The 18,083-nt window shown below is 41.5% G+C and overlaps 1 protein-coding gene across 5 annotated transcripts in view; it reads left to right on the top strand.

Annotated features, from left to right (window-relative positions):
• LOC140204132 (kelch-like protein 4) overlaps positions 1-18,083 on the top strand; it is a 401,566-nt gene that overhangs the window by 342,662 nt on the left and 40,821 nt on the right. For all 5 annotated transcript variants that reach the window (XM_072270528.1, XM_072270523.1, XM_072270525.1 and 2 more), the window contains one exon: positions 5,237-5,433. In XM_072270528.1, coding sequence (XP_072126629.1) covers positions 5,237-5,433 — 197 coding nt within the window. The remainder of the gene's footprint in view (positions 1-5,236; positions 5,434-18,083) is intronic.

Raw genomic sequence — 18,083 nt, 5'->3', positions numbered from 1 at the left:
CCACGCCCACATCAGATGCATTCACTACTACCACAGAAGGTCTGGACGGGTGGAGATGGTGGAGAATGGGAGCGTTGGTGAGCCTCTCTTGAGCTGGTTGAAAGCAGAGTCCACAGCAACAGACCAGGTTAACCGTGAAATGCTGTAGGTGATTTGGTGAGGGAGGTGACAGAAGCAGTGATTTGGCTGTAGCTCCTGATGGAATAGTAGTGATGTTGGATAAGCCCAAGAAGTGTTGTAGCTGTTTGAGGGAGCATGGTCAGGGTCATTCAATGATGACAGGTACTTTCTCTAGGTCCATGGTTTTGCCTTGGGGTGAAAGAAATCACCCAGGAAGGAAATGACTAGGATGTGCAACTGGCATTTTTCTAGCTTGCTGTTCAGCTAGTTTTTAAGGAGATGCTGAAGAATTGAACAGACATGACCGGCATGGTCCTGGGGGTCCTTGAAGAAGATGAGGATGTTGACGAGGTAGATGAACACATTCCTGTTTAGCATGTATCGGAGGATCTTGTTGATAAAGGCTTGGAAAACAGCAAGACTGCTGGAAAGTCTGAAAACCATCACGAAATATTTGTAGTAGCCTGTGGATGTAATGAACGCTGTCTTCCATTCACCTTTGCCAGATGTAGATCTGGTTTATGCACTCCATAGATCCAGTTTGGTGACAATCTGGGCCCCACAGAGTATTTTGAATGTGCAGTCCATCAAGGGGAGAGTGTATTGGTTCTTACTGGTGATTTCAATGAGTCCACAGTCGTCGATGAAGGGATGAAGACGCCTTTTCTTTCTTTATGACAAAGAAAAATCCTGCACTAGCTGGGACTTAGGATGGTTGAATGAAACCATACTGTAGAGTTTTGATGATGTAGTCATTCATGGTCTCGATCTGAGGAGGGGAGAGGGAGAATAGACAGCCTCAGGGCAGGGTGGTGCCCAGGAGCAGATTAATCATGCTGTTGTGTAGTCTGAGAAGCAGCAGGGTGCTGACTACCCTTATACTGAAGGTGATGACTAAGTCATGGTATCATTGTGGGAGTTTGGTGAGGTCAGTTGTTTCCTCTGTCTACACAGATTTATGGGGTGAAGTCAGCTGAGGTTGCAGGCAGGTGAGTTCCCAACTCAGCAGTGAATCAAATGACCAGCAGAAGTGAGGGTTGTGAGTGGAGAGCCAATGGTTGCCCAAAATGAGGGGAGTATTGGGTGAGTGGATCAGGAGCAAATGGATCGACTTGTGATGCTCGTGTGCACAGGCTGCGTGTGTGTTCTGACCATCCCAGTCCGCAGAAAAAAACCTTGTCAATGGCAGTGATGCAGAAGGGGTTGAAAATAGTATCGGTAAGGAGTCTGAGCTGCACACGTCAAGTCCAGCCCAGGAAATTACCTGCTGTGCTGGAATCTCTCAGAGCCTTCTTTATTCGTGGAGTTGTCACAGTGTGGAGGAAGTCAGAGAGACTGAGTTAGGCTACGAGGAACTTAACAGATAGAAGGTCCCTTGCCTCTTCCTGACGGTGCCATTTTCCCGGACGCAGTAGGCATTTGATCCATGGGTGACCAGCATCTTCACAGTAAGCATACTAGTCATTTCTCCAATGATGCTCACACTCTTGGGGGTTAAGGGAGCTCTCTCTAACTACATGGGTTTTGGAGGTGTTAATGATGAGGTTCCAGGTTTCGACAGCCTAAAATGGTTCTGTGAATGGAACTGGGGTACCAGCTGATTTGGAGCGTTGTTCCAGACAATGCGAATTAATATGGGAGCCCAGAGTGATGAGGCTTTAGAGGTTGGTGGGCATCTCCTGGGCTCCTGGGTAGACAGCTCATCTTTCAAGTGCTCCGAGAGTCTGTGGTGGTAATGGGCCAGCAGCACTTCTGCATTCCAGTTGCGCTCCAGCATGAGGATCCTGAATTCCACAGCATTGAGGGTGAGCCTTAATGCAGGCAAGGTATTCTATCCATTGATCCTCCCCTCATTCCCCAGAAGGTCCAAAGCCCAATGCATCTCTGCAGTGCATTCTCATATGTATTGCAAATGATATATTTTCTTCTGCCGCAATTAGCAGTGGCCCAGTTCAGAGCTCAGCCAGTCAGGAGGAAGATGACGAAAGCAATCTCACTGGATCTGTATGTAACCCTCAGGCTCGCCCAGCTTGCGTTCGTCTAGGGGAATCAGCCTTTTGCCCCGCCAAACTGGGTAATCACGTTTGTGTGGATGCTGTGTAATGTACCACCAGTTACAAACCAACAATGCAAAATACCCCAGACAGTACACCACATGCAATTAAATGATAGAACTTTATAAATCTTAATCTGAATATAGGGTTAGTAATGACAATAAACAAACAAAAAAAAGGGCCCAAGTCAAATCAAAGTCACGTTGGAGCTCACTCAGTAGTCATTCTTCCACCTCCGGTCTCCTCCGAATGTCACTGACCTTCAGACCCTTAGATCCCAGTGCACTCTGTCCAGTGGTCTACCAGCTCTCTCCACACACGACTTCTCTCTTCATCTCTCCTCGACAAAAGACCATGAAAAACAACATCCTTCCAGATACATAAAAGTTGCTGGTGAACGCAGCAGGCCAGGCAGCATCTCTAGGAAGAGGTATGGTCAACATTTCGGGCCGAGACCCTTCGTCCAGATACACAAGACAAAACAACAATCCCCAATTGGTCAACAGGTATACAATGGTCCTCTTATCTCCAGCCATAACCCAAACATTGCTGCTACAGAGAAACCATTACCTCAGCAGTGAACATTACAGAGAAGCCATTACGTGTAGACTACAGAGATGGCTGAACCTCACAGTGTAAGATGCACTGGGCAGGACATTGTGGCATTGGGTTGGTGATCCACTGAAGCATTCAAACACTGGAATCTGGGGCTCTGAGTGAGGAAGGTGACTGTCACGGGGTTGCTGTTCAATACAGAGAGGAGGTTTTGAGCGGCGAGCAGATAATCAATGGTTTCTTGTTACTTTGGGATTGTGGGCACACGCCAATAGATGAGTTCTTTAGGCATGCATTCTCTGTTGGGTCATTTGTGGTTTCACCCATCTGGACAGGAAATGTATAAGAGGCTTGACCTAACAGCAGACTATTTAGTATTATGTAAGTTTTACTAATAAACTGCAAAATAAAAAAAAAACGTGATGGGGCCACAGAATAAGACAAAACAGATTCTTAACAGGACATGGCAACTAGGTAAGAGAAGGCTAGGAGCAACTGGTTGAGGCTGGCTGTTTTGATGGGTGAACAAGGGACTGTTGCTAAGAGCTGCGTTTGAATAGGCTGCAGGTGATGAGTTGGCAATGAATTGCAGGTGATTCCTGTTAGCTGGGTGGAGACTGGATGTGCAGACCTGACATTGACAATCCATAAGCTGCAATAATGTTGGATTTAAATCATGAACAACGGCATTCATCCGTGGAACATCCACAACATCGCTTACATGCGACTCTCTGTTCTGTATATTGTTTCTTACCCAGCTCTTAATATTGGCTTTCAAAGCCTTAGAATATCTAATGGGGATAAAGGCAGCTGAGCAGTTTGTTTCCTAGTTTCATTATAAGGATTTGGAGTGGGATTCTATTTTGACCTGGCAAGTTGCAGTCAAAATCCTTCAGTTGATACTGGTTGTGGAGGTGTCTTCTTTTTATAACGCATAGCTTTTCTAATTCTTTTCCTGATTTTTTTTTTCCTTTGATCCTGTTCTTGTCTCTTGTTTTAATTTTACAGATCTCAATGCATTTTCTCTTAACCTAGCAGTGTCTGCTAACCACATCCAGTTATATGCACCTACTACTATTTTCTATTGATTTCTGACAGTACTTCCAAAGCAGCAAACTAGAAGTTGTAAATGCTTGAGAAAGGCATGAGTAAGAATTTTTATAATTAAGCAATAAGTAAACAAGATACTTCAAAACTCTATAAGAAATATTGAAATAAATCCAAACCTCTTAGGCCCTCTCAACTTGTCTCCTTAACAAAATCAATGGGGAGACAGTACAGTCTGGAGCAGGTCTTTGTTGTGAATTGTAAATGTAAAAGAATTGCAAAATGGAAAAGAATTGCCAGTCAACAGACTCTGTGAAGAGCTTTGAAACTATATCATTGTAAACATGGTTTAGAAACTATCAGCAATTGCTTTGACTGGGAGACTGCAACTAGTTATAACTTGCAGAAAAGATTCAAAGTTTCTGACAGTTACATGCAGTAATGAAAGAATTACCAGGGATTTCACCAGAATTTTGCGGAAAATGTGGGCCAATTAAGGTGCATTCTGCTACTTTAACCATCTTGCAATATCAAAACTTGCAATTTACACATACCAGACTAAGTTGTTCATGTGGCCTCAAGAGGCTGTGCGTGCTGGGAAATGGAGCACACACAAAGCACTGGAGGAGCTCAACTAGTCCGGCAGCATCTATGGAGGGAAATGGACAGTTGACATTTCAGATTGAGATCATTCATCTGCAGTGAAAGATAAGAGAGGAGAAAGCCAGTACCAAAGGATGGATGTAAGGAATGGAGCATGGGCTTTTATGTGATAGATGGATTCTGGTAAGTTGTTTGTGGGGGGGGCGGCGGTTGCTGGTGGGGATTAATAGGCAGATGGAGGAGGGAGAATGGGACCTGCATCAGAACCTGGAGGGTGATAGGTAGAAGTGACAAAGAGCTGACACTGATGGAAGCTGATAGGAGAGGAATGTGAAGATTAGAATAAATGGAGGGAGTTGGGATGAGCAGACGGGAGTGGTGGGGGAGGAGGTCAGTGGGAGGTGTGTGTGGATGATAGGCAGATTGATATAGTGTGGAAAAGGGTAGGGACATGGTGATGGGGACAGATAGATCAGAAAGAAAGACTTGGCCCCTATCACTATCTCTTTAGATGATGATGCTCCGATTCTGCAGATGAAGGGTCTCAACCCAAAACATTGACTGTCCATTTCTCTCCACAGATGCTGCCTTACCTGTGAGTTCCTCCAACATTTTGTCAATTGACTTTGCATCATGGCCCAAAGTTGAAGATGGACCAGAATAAGATTCCTGTCTATAAATTATAAATTGAAACATCTAAACCTTAGATTATTATATCAAATTGACCTGATGCTCAATAAAAATAACTTCTAATTCCATATTAGATATAGTCTTATAGTGGGCTGAAGGGTCTGTTTCAGTAATGTACTAACTTATGATAATTTTGTTGCTGAACACTTCTAACCTTTGTCTCACAGGTCTCCTCGAATTAAAGGAGGAAACTATAGAGAGTTTATTGTCTGCAGCTTGCCTTCTTCAGCTCTCTCAAGTGGTAGAAGTATGTTGCAACTTCCTTATGAAGCAGCTCCATCCATCAAATTGCTTGGGAATAAGATCATTTGCTGATGCTCAAGGCTGCACGAATTTGCTTAAGGTGGCCCACAGCTACACCACGGTAGGAACAATAAGTTGTAACTTTACCACCTTTGTAACTGTTCTCAGATACAAATCTATGGAGTAATTTTCCAAAACAGAAAAGGTCCAAATGCTTCTGTCCAAAAGAAAAGTTATTAAAAATGATCACTTTCCTTGATCATTTGATGACTATTATATTTATCAAAAGGGGGAGCCCTTGAAATTCAAATGCACTGTAGGTTTTTTGGCATTAGACAATTGGAAGCCATTCTCTCTCTGGAACAAATGACCATTTCCACTTTGTTCTATGTCAATCTGAAAATTTGAGTAGACACTTCCAAGACTGTGTTGCATTTATGGTTGGGGACACAGTGAGGGAAATTAAACCAAGCTGTCCTCAGAGTCACTATCATTGTGGACTCCTGGAATGAATAGGTCTTCCTAATGCAGAAACAGACTGGGAACACTCTCAGACAAGTCTCTTATTTCCACTTTCTGATCCAGTTTTCCAATGGGCAGAACCTCCACCAGTGCAATGGTAATAAAATAATTGCAATTTATTTTTTATGTCCTTTGTTTTATACTTCAAAAAAAGTGGGGTTTTAGGTAATTTTCTCATCACAATCATTTGCTACCTGTTGGATATAAACGTAGATTATAAACATAGAAAATAGGTGCAGGAGTAGGCCATTCAGCCCTTCGAGCCTGCACCGCCATTCAGTATGATCATGGCTGGTCATCCAACTCAGAACCCTGTACCAACCTTCCCTCCATACCCCCGATCCCTTTAGCCACAAGGGCCATATCTAACTCCCTCTTAAATATAGCCAATGAACTGGCCTCAACTGTTTCCTGTGGCAGAGAATTCCACAGATTCACCACTCTCTGTGTGAAGAAATTTTTCCTAATCTCGGTCCTAAAAGGCTTCCCCTTTATCCTCAAACTGTGACCCCTCATTCTGGACTTCCCCAACATCGGGAACAATCTTCCTGCATCTAGCCTGTCCAATCCCTTTAGGATTTTATACGTTTCAATAAGATCCCCCCTCAATCTTCTAAATTCCAATGAGTATAAGCCTAGTTCATCCAGTCTTTCATCATATGAAAGTCCTGCCATCCCAGGAATCAATCTGGTGAACCTTCTTTGTACTCCCTCTATGGCAAGGATGTCTTTCCTCAGATTAGGGGACCAAAACTGCACACAATACTCCAGGTGTGGTCTCACCAAGGCCTTGTACAACTGCAGTAGTACCTCCCTGCTCCTGTACTCAAATCCTCTCCCTATAAATGCCAGCATACCATTCGCCTTTTTCACCACCTGCTGTACCTGCATGCCCACTTTCAATGACTGGTGTATAATGACACCCAGGTCTCGTTCCACCTCCCCTTTTCCTAATCGGCCACCATTCAGATAATACTCTGTTTTCCCGTTTTTGGCCGATTAGGAAAAGGGGAGGTGCAAGGGGAGATATTACTGACTTCAGTCAGGAACTGCATTTTCTACATGACAATTTGCATATTTTTGGAATACAGATCTGGGATCTTTGGACATTGTGGAAGACAACAACTTGAGGGAATTTCTATGCAAGTGTACACTTAAAACAGAATGAAGTGGCGTATTTGCATGTTTTTTCATTGGTAGATTTGCTTAAAAAAGAAAACTAGATCTTAGATATTGAAATTGGTGTTAATGAATTTTTCTTAGCCTTGATTACTTATAATGAGAAAAGTAAGCTCACAGAGCATAGAATAGTAAAGCACAGGAGCAAGCCCACAAGTAGTTATACACTCGGTGACTACTTTATTACATACATCCTGTATGTAATAAAGTGGCCATTGAGTATATGTCCATGGTTTTCTCCTGCTGTAGCCCATCCCCATCCACTTCAAGGTTCTACGTGTTGTGCGTTCAGAGATGCTCTTCTGCACACCACTGTTGTAACACATGGTTATTTGAGTTACTGTTGCCTTCTTGTCAGCCTGAACCAGTTCAGCCATTCTGCTCTGATTGCATGCTTTTTGCTTTTTGTACCAGTCTTTGTAAACTCTAGAGACCACTGTGTGTAAAAATCCCAAGAGGTTAGCAGTTTCTGAGATACTCAAACTACCCCATCTGGCACCAACAATCATTCCATTGTCAACATCACTTAGATTACATTTCTTCCCCACTCTGATGTTTTTTTTTTCTCTGAACAACAACTGAACCTCTTGGCCATGTCAATATGGTTGTATACCTTGAGTTGCTGCCACGTGATTGGCTGAATATATATTGGCATTAATGAGCAGACATACAGGTGCACTGAAAAAAGTGGCCACTAAGTTTATATCATAAAACAAAGCAAAACATTAAGACAGAGAAAATGAATTATACTATGTTTCTAAATTAGAGCAGTGTATTTAATAATATTACATTATTGATGTCTCCATCTCATCTAAATAGGCATTATTTTTGTGTGTGGTCACAGTGAAATTTTGCTCCTGAGCATGGATTCCTGTTATAATCCCCCAAAATTTTTCATCAAGCTTATTTCTTAAGGGAGTGATCAATGTTAGGCAATTTCTATCCTCATGTTGCTGCTCGATGTCTGTCTGTTCCATTCTCTCCTTTCATTACAGAATCCTTTCATTGGGTAGCAATAGTCCTCTGTAGCTGGGAGAGTTTGCTTTTGTTGTGCTACATCCACCAAAGAGCCTGGTGTAAGATCACAATTGCTGTAATAAGTGCCAGCAGCTGCAAGAACTAACAATCAATCAACACAGTGCTGTGTTGAAAATGATTCAGTGTGGTGTTGTACAGGGACAACCCACAACACATCTGTTACACTCACAATTAAAAATGTCAGTCTTTACATGACTGTCACAAATACTTATTGATGACCCATTAAAAAGTAGTTAAGTTTCTAGGTCTCCAGGTTTCCATGTGTTTCAATGCAATCGTATATTTTTCAGTGATAGGGAAGTCCGTTTTAGACTGAGGAGGGGTACACGGGGAGTCAGCATGATATCATGAGTTTGTGCATCTGATTATAATTGAGCATCTGTTTAAATCAGAGAAGAATGCAGGCAATGGGTTTTATCTTGAAGTATACTAGAGGAAATTGTGTAAAACAGAGTGGAGTACGGATCAGAGATGAGAATAGAAAACAAATCTTAAACAGTTGATGCTATTTGTACAAACACGGGAAAATATGAAGATGCTGGAAATCTGAGCAACACACACGAAATGCTGGAGGAACTCAGCAGGCCAGGCAGCATCTATGGAAAAGAGTACAGTCGATGTTTCGGGCCAAGACCCTTCAGTAGCCCTGATGAAGGGTCTCGGCCTGAAATGTTGATCGTTTACTCTTTTTCATAGATGCTGCCTCGACCGTTGAGTTCCTCCAGCATTTTGTGTGTGATGCTATTTGTATGTCGCCTAACATTAGATCTCTAACAGGAAAAGTCACCACTGCTGGGTATAAAAAAGGTATGAAGATGAAGACTGAAGGGGATTAATATTTCCCATTTTAATGCACAATAAGCAGTAATGAGACTTCTGAGTTAAACCACTCATGTACCATTGTTGAGTGTAGGGAAGTGACAACACAGCAAAACTGACATAACTGCATTCTAGAAATGCATTAGGGGAATCAGTCACAAGCCTACTCATACGGCAAAGCTCAATACAGAATAACACAAAGATAGACATATTGCATCATATGATAAGCCATCATTTTTGGCTCAAATACTGTTGGAAACAAAACTTACTGCAAAACCCTTGCAAATACTTCTTACCTCCAGAGCACCATACAACATTAAAAGATGTAAGCATTCTGCAGGTTGCTCGGGATTGGAAAAAGGACGTGGACTTGGGAAAAAATGCTTGTGTTGCCCCCAGACATTGCGGCTACAACACTCCGGCCAGACATGGTCCTGTGGTCCACAACAGCCAAGCTGGCATATGTTGTGGAATTGACAGTACCATGGGAAGATGGTGTCGAAGAAGCTTATGAGAGGAAAAAGACCAAGTACTCTGAACTGGCAACTGAAGCTGCCCAGAATGGCTGGAAGACCAAGAATTTCCCTGTAGAAGTGGGATGCAGGGGATTTGTTGCTACATCTACGACCAGTCTATTGAAGAAGATGGGGGTGAGGGGTCATTCCCTCCAACAAACAATCAAGTCCTTGTCAAATGCAGCAGAAGAAAGCAGCAAATGGATTTGGATTAAATGGAAAGACAACAACTGGGCTGCAAGATGAAGACAGGAGGATATGGAACTGAGGGGGGTGTATCTGGGACACCAGGTAGCACCGTTGAGCCCTCTGGAGACGTCGTGGGCTTATCAACGAAATGTCAAAGAAGGAGGGTGTCCACCTGATGACCCCGATGACGTACCTACCCTCCCTCCTTGTCACCACTCCAAACCCACTGCCAACATCGAGAGTGCCAACTTACCATAGGGATTGAAACATCAAGTCCCAGTAGCTCTACTGAATCTACATACACAAACCAATTGGCTGGTCATTCACACAAGTCTGTTAGTGGATTCCTGCCGTTATGTTGCTCATGTAAAACACCAAGAAGTATAAAACTGAAATTAGTCATTCACACTAGCCTGCTACTGAGCATGTGCTTCAGACCTACAGCACACTAGAGTAAGAAATGCATACCAGCTACAAATCCAGACATCAGATTGTAGAGCAGGTAACTCTGGGTTGTTCTGGAAATCACTTGTGAAATATATGTAAATGTATTCACAATATGTGAATATATGTATTTCAGTAGGAAATTACAGTGCATGGAGAAAAAATTAAAAGATCTAATTTACTTAGAATTGAGTCTACTTTGGTCCCTCCTTGTTGCTCCCTTTGGATAGTTTAGCAAATTGTCATTTTTACTTGGATTTAGGTTTTAAGCCATTGCAACATTAGAAAATGTGCATACTACCCATGAAACCTATAACACATTCACATCCATTTCAATTTCTGTCTTCAGATATGATAAACAATATTTTAATGACAGTTCAATAACTATTCTTCAGTGTACACATATATATTTCATCATGACACATTACTTCAAAACAAATCCACCATGTGCTCTAAGGACATCCTGTTTAATCCCTTCAGCCATGGACATAACAGAACAGATTAACAATTAACAATTTCCTGCTGCAATATCTTTCTCATACACACAAAGCCCATCCTGATAAACATTTTTGCCTATTTTTGTAAACTGAAATAGACTTGGCTTCCTGTTCCTTTCTTCTGGACAAAGTAACAGTGAGAGATTATAATAGGATGTGGATGGTGGCTTGCATTTCTTGTTATGACTGGAGTCAGCACTTTAAGGTCTGCCTGTTTTGTAGTTACTCTATATTTTGCAACACAAAAGGAGATGAAAGACATCAGTAAAGCACAAACCTAATTCAAGTGTCATCCTGTACTCCCAGCATGGTAAACCTGCAAATTAAGTGTATCATGTCAAAATAAGTTTCAATGCATTGTAAAGTAATCATTTAAAATAATATTCTTAATGAATATTTCCTGTGATAAGATCAGTTCAAGTAAGGCCACATCTATTGATTATTCCCAAAATGTGCTGTGAAACTTATCATAGATTGTGTTAGAGCAATTTTGGGGTTTAGCACATGTAGCAATTAACTCACTTCGGCCACTAGTCTTCAGTTTCAAATATACATTGAAGATTTAATTTAAAATGCAGACCAGACAGACCAATAAACAGGCACTTAACTGATTGTCCATATGTGCCTGAATCCAATCAACATCCCATGCATGGATATGACAATAATTAACATTTATTTTTGGTGTGATGGTGGGAAGATCCAGACATTTTAAACATGTGTTGTTCAAGAGAGCATTGTAAATTTGGATTTGATTAAATTGTTCTGAATTTACTGTGATCTTTGGCATTTAAATGTGTGTAGCGTTGTGGCACAGGCAGACCTTCTCCCTACTGAAAGGGTCTCCAAATGATGCCTGCTGTATCTTGTTTTGTCGAATAAAGAGGCTGTTTCATGTCTACCAGTACTTCTCTTTGGTAACTTCATTCATGCAACAAAAGGTTGCAGCACTGAGGTAACAGGTAACAAAAGTGAGAATGGTAAACAACTTTTCACAGTATGGGAATTTCATTAACCATGCAGAACTGTATAACCTTTTGGTTCTCAGCATTGGTTAAACACTTCATGCTTTTGAAAATCCAACAGCCATCACAAACTACCAATTACTGCTTTACTGAGCTGAATCTTCCTGTCTGTGACCAATTATTCTAAAAGCAAACCAATGACATTCACCAACTTGGACAGAAGTCCCAAATTTCATAAGATCAACTTTACATACAACCATCACTATGCTCTTAAGTTCACTGCAGGAGCTCAATGTTTCTGTCATTTCTCAGTATTGTACAAAAAATCACCACTCAGATCTGATGTCATATTAGACCAGCATGAGAATGGAAACCTCATTTATTTGAAGGGATTTCTCAGTCAGTGAATGAATAGAAAAGTATAAATTTTATTATTTAGTTTACTATTATTGATAACTTCTAAGTATTTAGTTATTCAGTTTTCAGCACTGCTAGTATTTTCATCTATTCCCTAATTATCCTTGACTGGATGGTGAACCCTCGGCTCCTTCTGGTGAAGGTGTTCCCTTTGTGCTATTCTGAAGGAGTACTGGAACTTAGACCTGGTGATGTTAGAAGTTCTTCCAAGTCAGTATGCTGCATCATGGTCCTCGCATGCACCTGCTGTTCTTGTGCCTCCTGATGGGGCAATTCACAGATTTGACAGGTATTCTTCGAGTAGTCTAAGTGATTAATTTCAGTGTATTTCATATGGATTACAGACAAGAACCCACGTGCACTAGTGAAGGAGGGAATGATCATTCAGGATGGTGCACGGAGTACCAACCAAACTTTATCCTGAATGATTTTTACTGTGCTTCCAATAATGATTAAAAACATATATACATCAGCTTTAAACATTCTTAAATATCTCTGAACATAAGTCATGTAAAATCTTAAAATCTGCTAAAACATCTCACAACTTTGGTAGAAGCCAAATCCCCACTGCCAGCTTTAACGGGCAGATTGGCGCAGGGGGTGGAGTGCAGGAGGGAGGGTAAGACCATGTTACCAAGGCTCATTTAGCATCTGGATTCATTGTTGCCCTCCAGAATGTGGAGGGTCTGCCAGATCAGCTTTTTGCAGCTGTTATGAAAGCAAGCAGGTGGGGACTGTGCTTTTGGAGCAAGACAGTAGCTCAGCCAGTAAAGCTGCTGCTGAACAGCTCCAGACACCTTGGTTCTGGTGCTATCTGTGAGGACATTTATACGTTTTCTGTGTGACTGCGTGGGTTTCCTCTGAAGCTCTGATTTCCTTCCACATCTCAAACCCATGCAGGTTGGGAGGGTTTTTATAGATTTTACAATTACAGTCACTTCTGCCCATTTATTTGCACTGGCTTCAACAGAAATGCTAAAAGATGATAGATTGAATTCAATCAGTTGCAATATCTTTCCATGCATTTGGTAATGGTAACATGAAAATTTTCTTTGCAAAATAATTAACATTTCTGTTATAATGGTGAAACCTGCAGCCACCCCCAACTCCATTACACCGTTATAGATGTGCACAATACAATTGAGACTGGGTACATCTGGTGACACTTTTTTTTTGTTTGTGACCAATGAAATGGAAAACTTGAATCCTTCTTGATGCTAACATCATATTTTTTCAAGTGAGTTTACTGAAATACTCTTTCTCTGTATTTAATTCAAGAAAAATACTGTCTGCTATTCTTCAAATTGTAGAAGGGAGCAAGCGGAGCAACTGGCTGAGGACCTTTCCCTCACAAATTTCAAATGTTCGAGAAAAATCCCGATGTTGTCTCTGTGGTTTATAATAATGTTTAAGAACTTGCAGCAGCACACTGGAAAAACATGTGGAGTTCTAGAAAGTGATCTATCTTCCATTCCTTTCTTAACAAAGACCAACAATAACTATAATTATTCATTTCAGTTTTGAACTCATTGTGTGAGATTACACAGTCATTTTTGTTGCCTACTTGGAGTCACTATTGTTTCATAAAAATGGCACATGGAGTACTGAGTTATTTTTGACAGACCTATGCTGGCAAATTTATAACTACAAAGTCTTTCTTTCTAACAAAGAGGTTCTTAAAGTATAATTCCAAAAGGCTTACTCCACCTTTTTGTCCCTGTACAAAAGGATACAGAACACTTTTTTAAAACTACTATTTTCCTGTTGTGTACACTATCTGTATTGAAATAGATCAAGAATGGACTAAAATGGACAATGAGAATGAACTTTGCATCAAACGCTATGGGTGTAGCAAATGGCAAATGAAATTTAGCTTTTCCTAAAGTTGGGCTAATGAAAGGCCAAATATGAAAGCCAAAACCTAGAGTATTCTATAGGAAAAAAAGAGTCAGATTGAAGATAAATTAGATTATGAGGACACTCAGTCCTCGTTTATTGTCATTTAGAAATGCATGCATTAAAAAATGATACAACGTTCCTCCAGAATGATATCACAAGAAAACACAGGACAAACCAAGACTAAAACTTACAAAACCACATAATTGTAACATATAGTTACAACAGTGCAAAACAATACCATAATATGATAAAGAGCAGACCATGGGCACGGTAAAAAAAAAAGTCTCAAAGTCCCGATAGCCTCATCATCTCACGCAGGCAGCAGAAGGGTGAAACTCTCCCTGCCATGAACCTCCAAGCACCGCAAACTCGCCAATGCAGCACCATTGGAAGCACCCGACTGCAGCGGACTCTGAGTCCGTCCGAAAACTTCGAGCCTTGGACTAGCCCCTCCGACACAGCCTCTCTGAGCATCATCCTCTGCCAAGCGCTTCGACCCCACCCCGGCTGCCAAGCAACAAGCAAAGCCGAGGATCCTGGGCCTTCCCCTCTGGAGATTTCAGACCACACAGTAGCAGCAGCAGCGAAGCAGGCATTTCAGAAGGTTCACCAGATGTTCCTCCGTGCTCTCACGTCTGTCTCCATCAGGATTGTGCATGGCACCCTACTTGACAAATAACAGACATCACCACCGGAGTGGCCGCTGCGAGCTCTATCTCGCCGCCATCTTCTCCAATCAACCAAATATTGCTTTGGTTGATGTTTTCCAGCATTGTTTAGCAGTTACAATTAAATGTTTCTGAGAGTATAAACATAAATGTGTTTGGTGAAAGCTGAATATCATCCACTATACTTATGAGTGTTCAGTTCCTTGATAATGAACCTTCCCAGTGACAGATTTCAAATTTCTGCTGGAACTACACACTGATTGTTTGATAGAGACCAATAGGAAATAGATGGCTGTTGAATTTGTAAATACCATTAATGTTATGTCAAGATGGCTGAAGATTCTATTGGCATGTATATCACAGTTGGTTTATAAAAGTCAGTTTTTATTGCAAGGATTCCTTTTTTCACACTATGAACCTGGATTCAACATCTCAGAATAATGAAGGACCCAGTCACCAGATAACAAATAGAGTGGCAATTAGAGATAATGCTTTCTAGTACCATTTTCACTCATGTTCCAGACCTATGCTCTCTGACTGTAATTTAGATTCATGTGTCAAGAAAGGACATAAAATATTGCTGACACAAATTAAGCCTTATTTTCAGCAGGCACAGCCATAACTAAGTGTTGTTCAATGATCACTGCATAAAATATTTTTATATTTAACCTTTGTATTGATTTTCACTGAGCATGTGTACGACTTACTTATTTTTGAGATGTAAAGTCAATTCAATTTGCTCCACACAATCAGTGCTATTCAAGCATTGTGTCTGTTTTGTTGTTTCTGAAGTCTTGTAGTGCCTCCACCATGGATTTTCTTGTCATTCATAAGACTGATTTAAGGTATCAATTGCATATAGGGCCAGTCTCATGATGTATGCACAGAAACACTGAAAATGAAGAATTCTAGGCTTGCCACTTATTCATCACTGCAAAACAGTTTTTGTCAATTTAGAGTTCAATATTAATCTGCAAAATACTGGTTTAAAGGCTTGTTGGACTCATGTTTTAGCCATTTTCTCTGTTGTTCAATTTTCCTCACAGAATTGACCTCTGAAACATACTTTAGCTTTAATTTATTTACCATGCTTCAATACTGAAACATCTCTGCTCTTCAATACAATTGCCTACAAATGGGTGTGGGTTCCTAACTACACATGTTAAAGCACATTTATAGTTTTGACTGGGGAAGAGTTTCTAGGTAAATATTTCCCAATTTCCTTCCTTTACTTATGCTGCCTTGCACTGGATTTCCTTCCTTAATTATCCACAGTGTGTGCTGCCCTCAATAGTGTAATTAATCGAGTAACAGTCAACATAACACACAGCATTCAAAATCAGAGCAATAACACTTAGCTGAAATAATTAACTAATTAATTTCTCTTTGATTTGTATTTGGCTTATAAGAAGCAGAAGCTAACCAATCTCCCTCAATCAGTCAGTAAAGAAAGGGTTTTTCCCAACTTAATGCATTCATTCAGATGAAGCCAAAATTTTTGATCTCCGCTGCCTAGAATCTCAATCGTGGAGTGTATAGTCTTTAAGTATTGTAGGACTAATGTATGAAATTGACTGTTGGTTGCGATTGGTAGTTAATGCTCAAGCTTGCATAAATTGAAAGATTCAATGTGGCATGGTAGGTGGCATAAAACATTGTGAATTGCCAATTTGACATTCCATTTGTCAAATATTTTCTTGCATATTCAATTAGCAAACATGTATAAGTCATATGAGAGGATTCCTGGACCTACTTTGCTTAAATGACTCATCGGTAACCTAGCTTATTTTAAATTCAGCTTGAGTAGAGCCCGTTTGTCTTAGCTGTGCAGACTGAGAGAGTGTCACAATGGGGGGTGCTGGGAACGGACCCAAGTGCAAGTCACAAACACTGTAGTACTAGAATCAGGAACGGACAAAACTAAATGATGGGACAGTATGCAGACGAGGAGTAGGGACAAGAACACAGACTAGACTAGGGAAGCAGGACCAGGACGAAGGACTGGGAACAAGGAACCTGGGCGTGGACTCCGAGCCAGAGACTGGACAAGGACCCAGAACCTGGGTCTTGACTCGGGCTCAGACCCCAAAACCAGGCGAGGACGTGGTGAGGCTCGGCTTCTTGGAGGCCAGGCGAGGACATGACGGGGCAAGGGTACTTCGAGGCAACACCTGGGCAGGACACAGGACTCCACCCCACAGAGGCAAGGACAGGGAGGGACAGAACCAACTGCAGGATAATAGCAAACAGTCTGGCTTACCCAACAGAGGCAAGGGACAGGGAGGGACAGGACCAACCACAGGGTAACGGCAAACAGCCTGGCTTACCCGACAGAGGCAAGGGACTGAAAGGGACAGAACCAACCGCAGGGTAACAGCAAATGGCCTGGCTTACCCGACAGAGGCAAGGGACAGGAAGGGAGCTGGGTCCAGGGTGGCTCCAAGACTTGAGGTGGCCAGTAACCTCAGCAGTCTACAGAACAGCCAAATCCATATCTCAATGACTGCACTAGCCTTCCACCAGCAGGTTGCTCCAAGGGGAGACTGACAAGGCAACCCAGCAACCACGCTTGATTCCAGGGCCACTTATATTCCCAGCCCCAAGATGAGCATCAGGTGCTTATGGTGAAGTCCAACTGAAACAAGGGACAGCCGGAAGACCCGGAGTCCGGAGTCTGCGGACCAGACTGTGAACTGGAATGCGGACTTCAGACTGGACCATGACAGAGAGGTTTAACAAAGCTGGGAGTGTACATTAAATTTCTATTACAAAATTAGTGTTTTTTTGTGTTTCCATTGGCTTCTAAATTAACCTGGAGCTGGTAAATATAGGCCCAAAGCCAAAACCTTCACAATGCAGGTAGCAGGAACAGTCAGGCCAGGTGGACCAACCTCTCACGGGAAAGAGTTATAGTCATGAATGATCTGGTATAACAGTCCTATTCCCAAAGAGAAGTGGCCAATACTGTCTATCTTCCAGGCAGAGGGGCCTCTCCTCAAGAGAGTGGACTATCTGGAAAAGCCTATCTCACAGGGGATAGGCATTGGCCAGGGGAGCCTGCTCCTAATGTGTGATACTGAAGACATTCTTCTCCATCAGTGTGAGGAGCTGATGCTATTGAAGCTGAGAGTTTTCTGAAGCATTGGTGACAGGTATCAATCATTTTCCAATGTCTTGCCCAAGCTATTTAGTCAAAGTCTTTTAATTCTTCCTCGTTCATTTGTGTTGAATAATGGAGTTATCTTTGTTACTTCCTGATTTCAATATCTTTCCAATATCATGAGGATTAACGGATTGCCTTTAGTGTTCCAATATCTCAGCAACCATCTTTTTTAGAATATTAAGAGGCAGCCATCATAGGGGTTTTACAATTTTTAGTCCCCTTAATTTCTCCAGTAATTTCTCTTATCTTTGTTGTTATGTTCTTCACTGTCTAGCACTACTGATACTACATTTTAAGAAACATACAAAGTATTTTCTGAATACCTCAGCCAATTCCCTTTGCCCAGTCATAATTTCTTTTGACTTTAGTTTTGCTAGTCTCTTCCTTAATGTAGATGTTGAAACTTTGACATTAGTTTTTTTTCTCTTTTCTGGCTAATTTATTGTCATATTCTATATT

The sequence above is a fragment of the Mobula birostris genome, chromosome 10 (assembly GCF_030028105.1).
Source record: "Mobula birostris isolate sMobBir1 chromosome 10, sMobBir1.hap1, whole genome shotgun sequence".
Classification (NCBI taxonomy): domain Eukaryota; kingdom Metazoa; phylum Chordata; class Chondrichthyes; order Myliobatiformes; family Myliobatidae; genus Mobula; species Mobula birostris.
The sequence above is the reverse complement of the archived record's forward strand: the minus strand, read 5'-3'. Positions and strand labels throughout refer to the sequence as shown.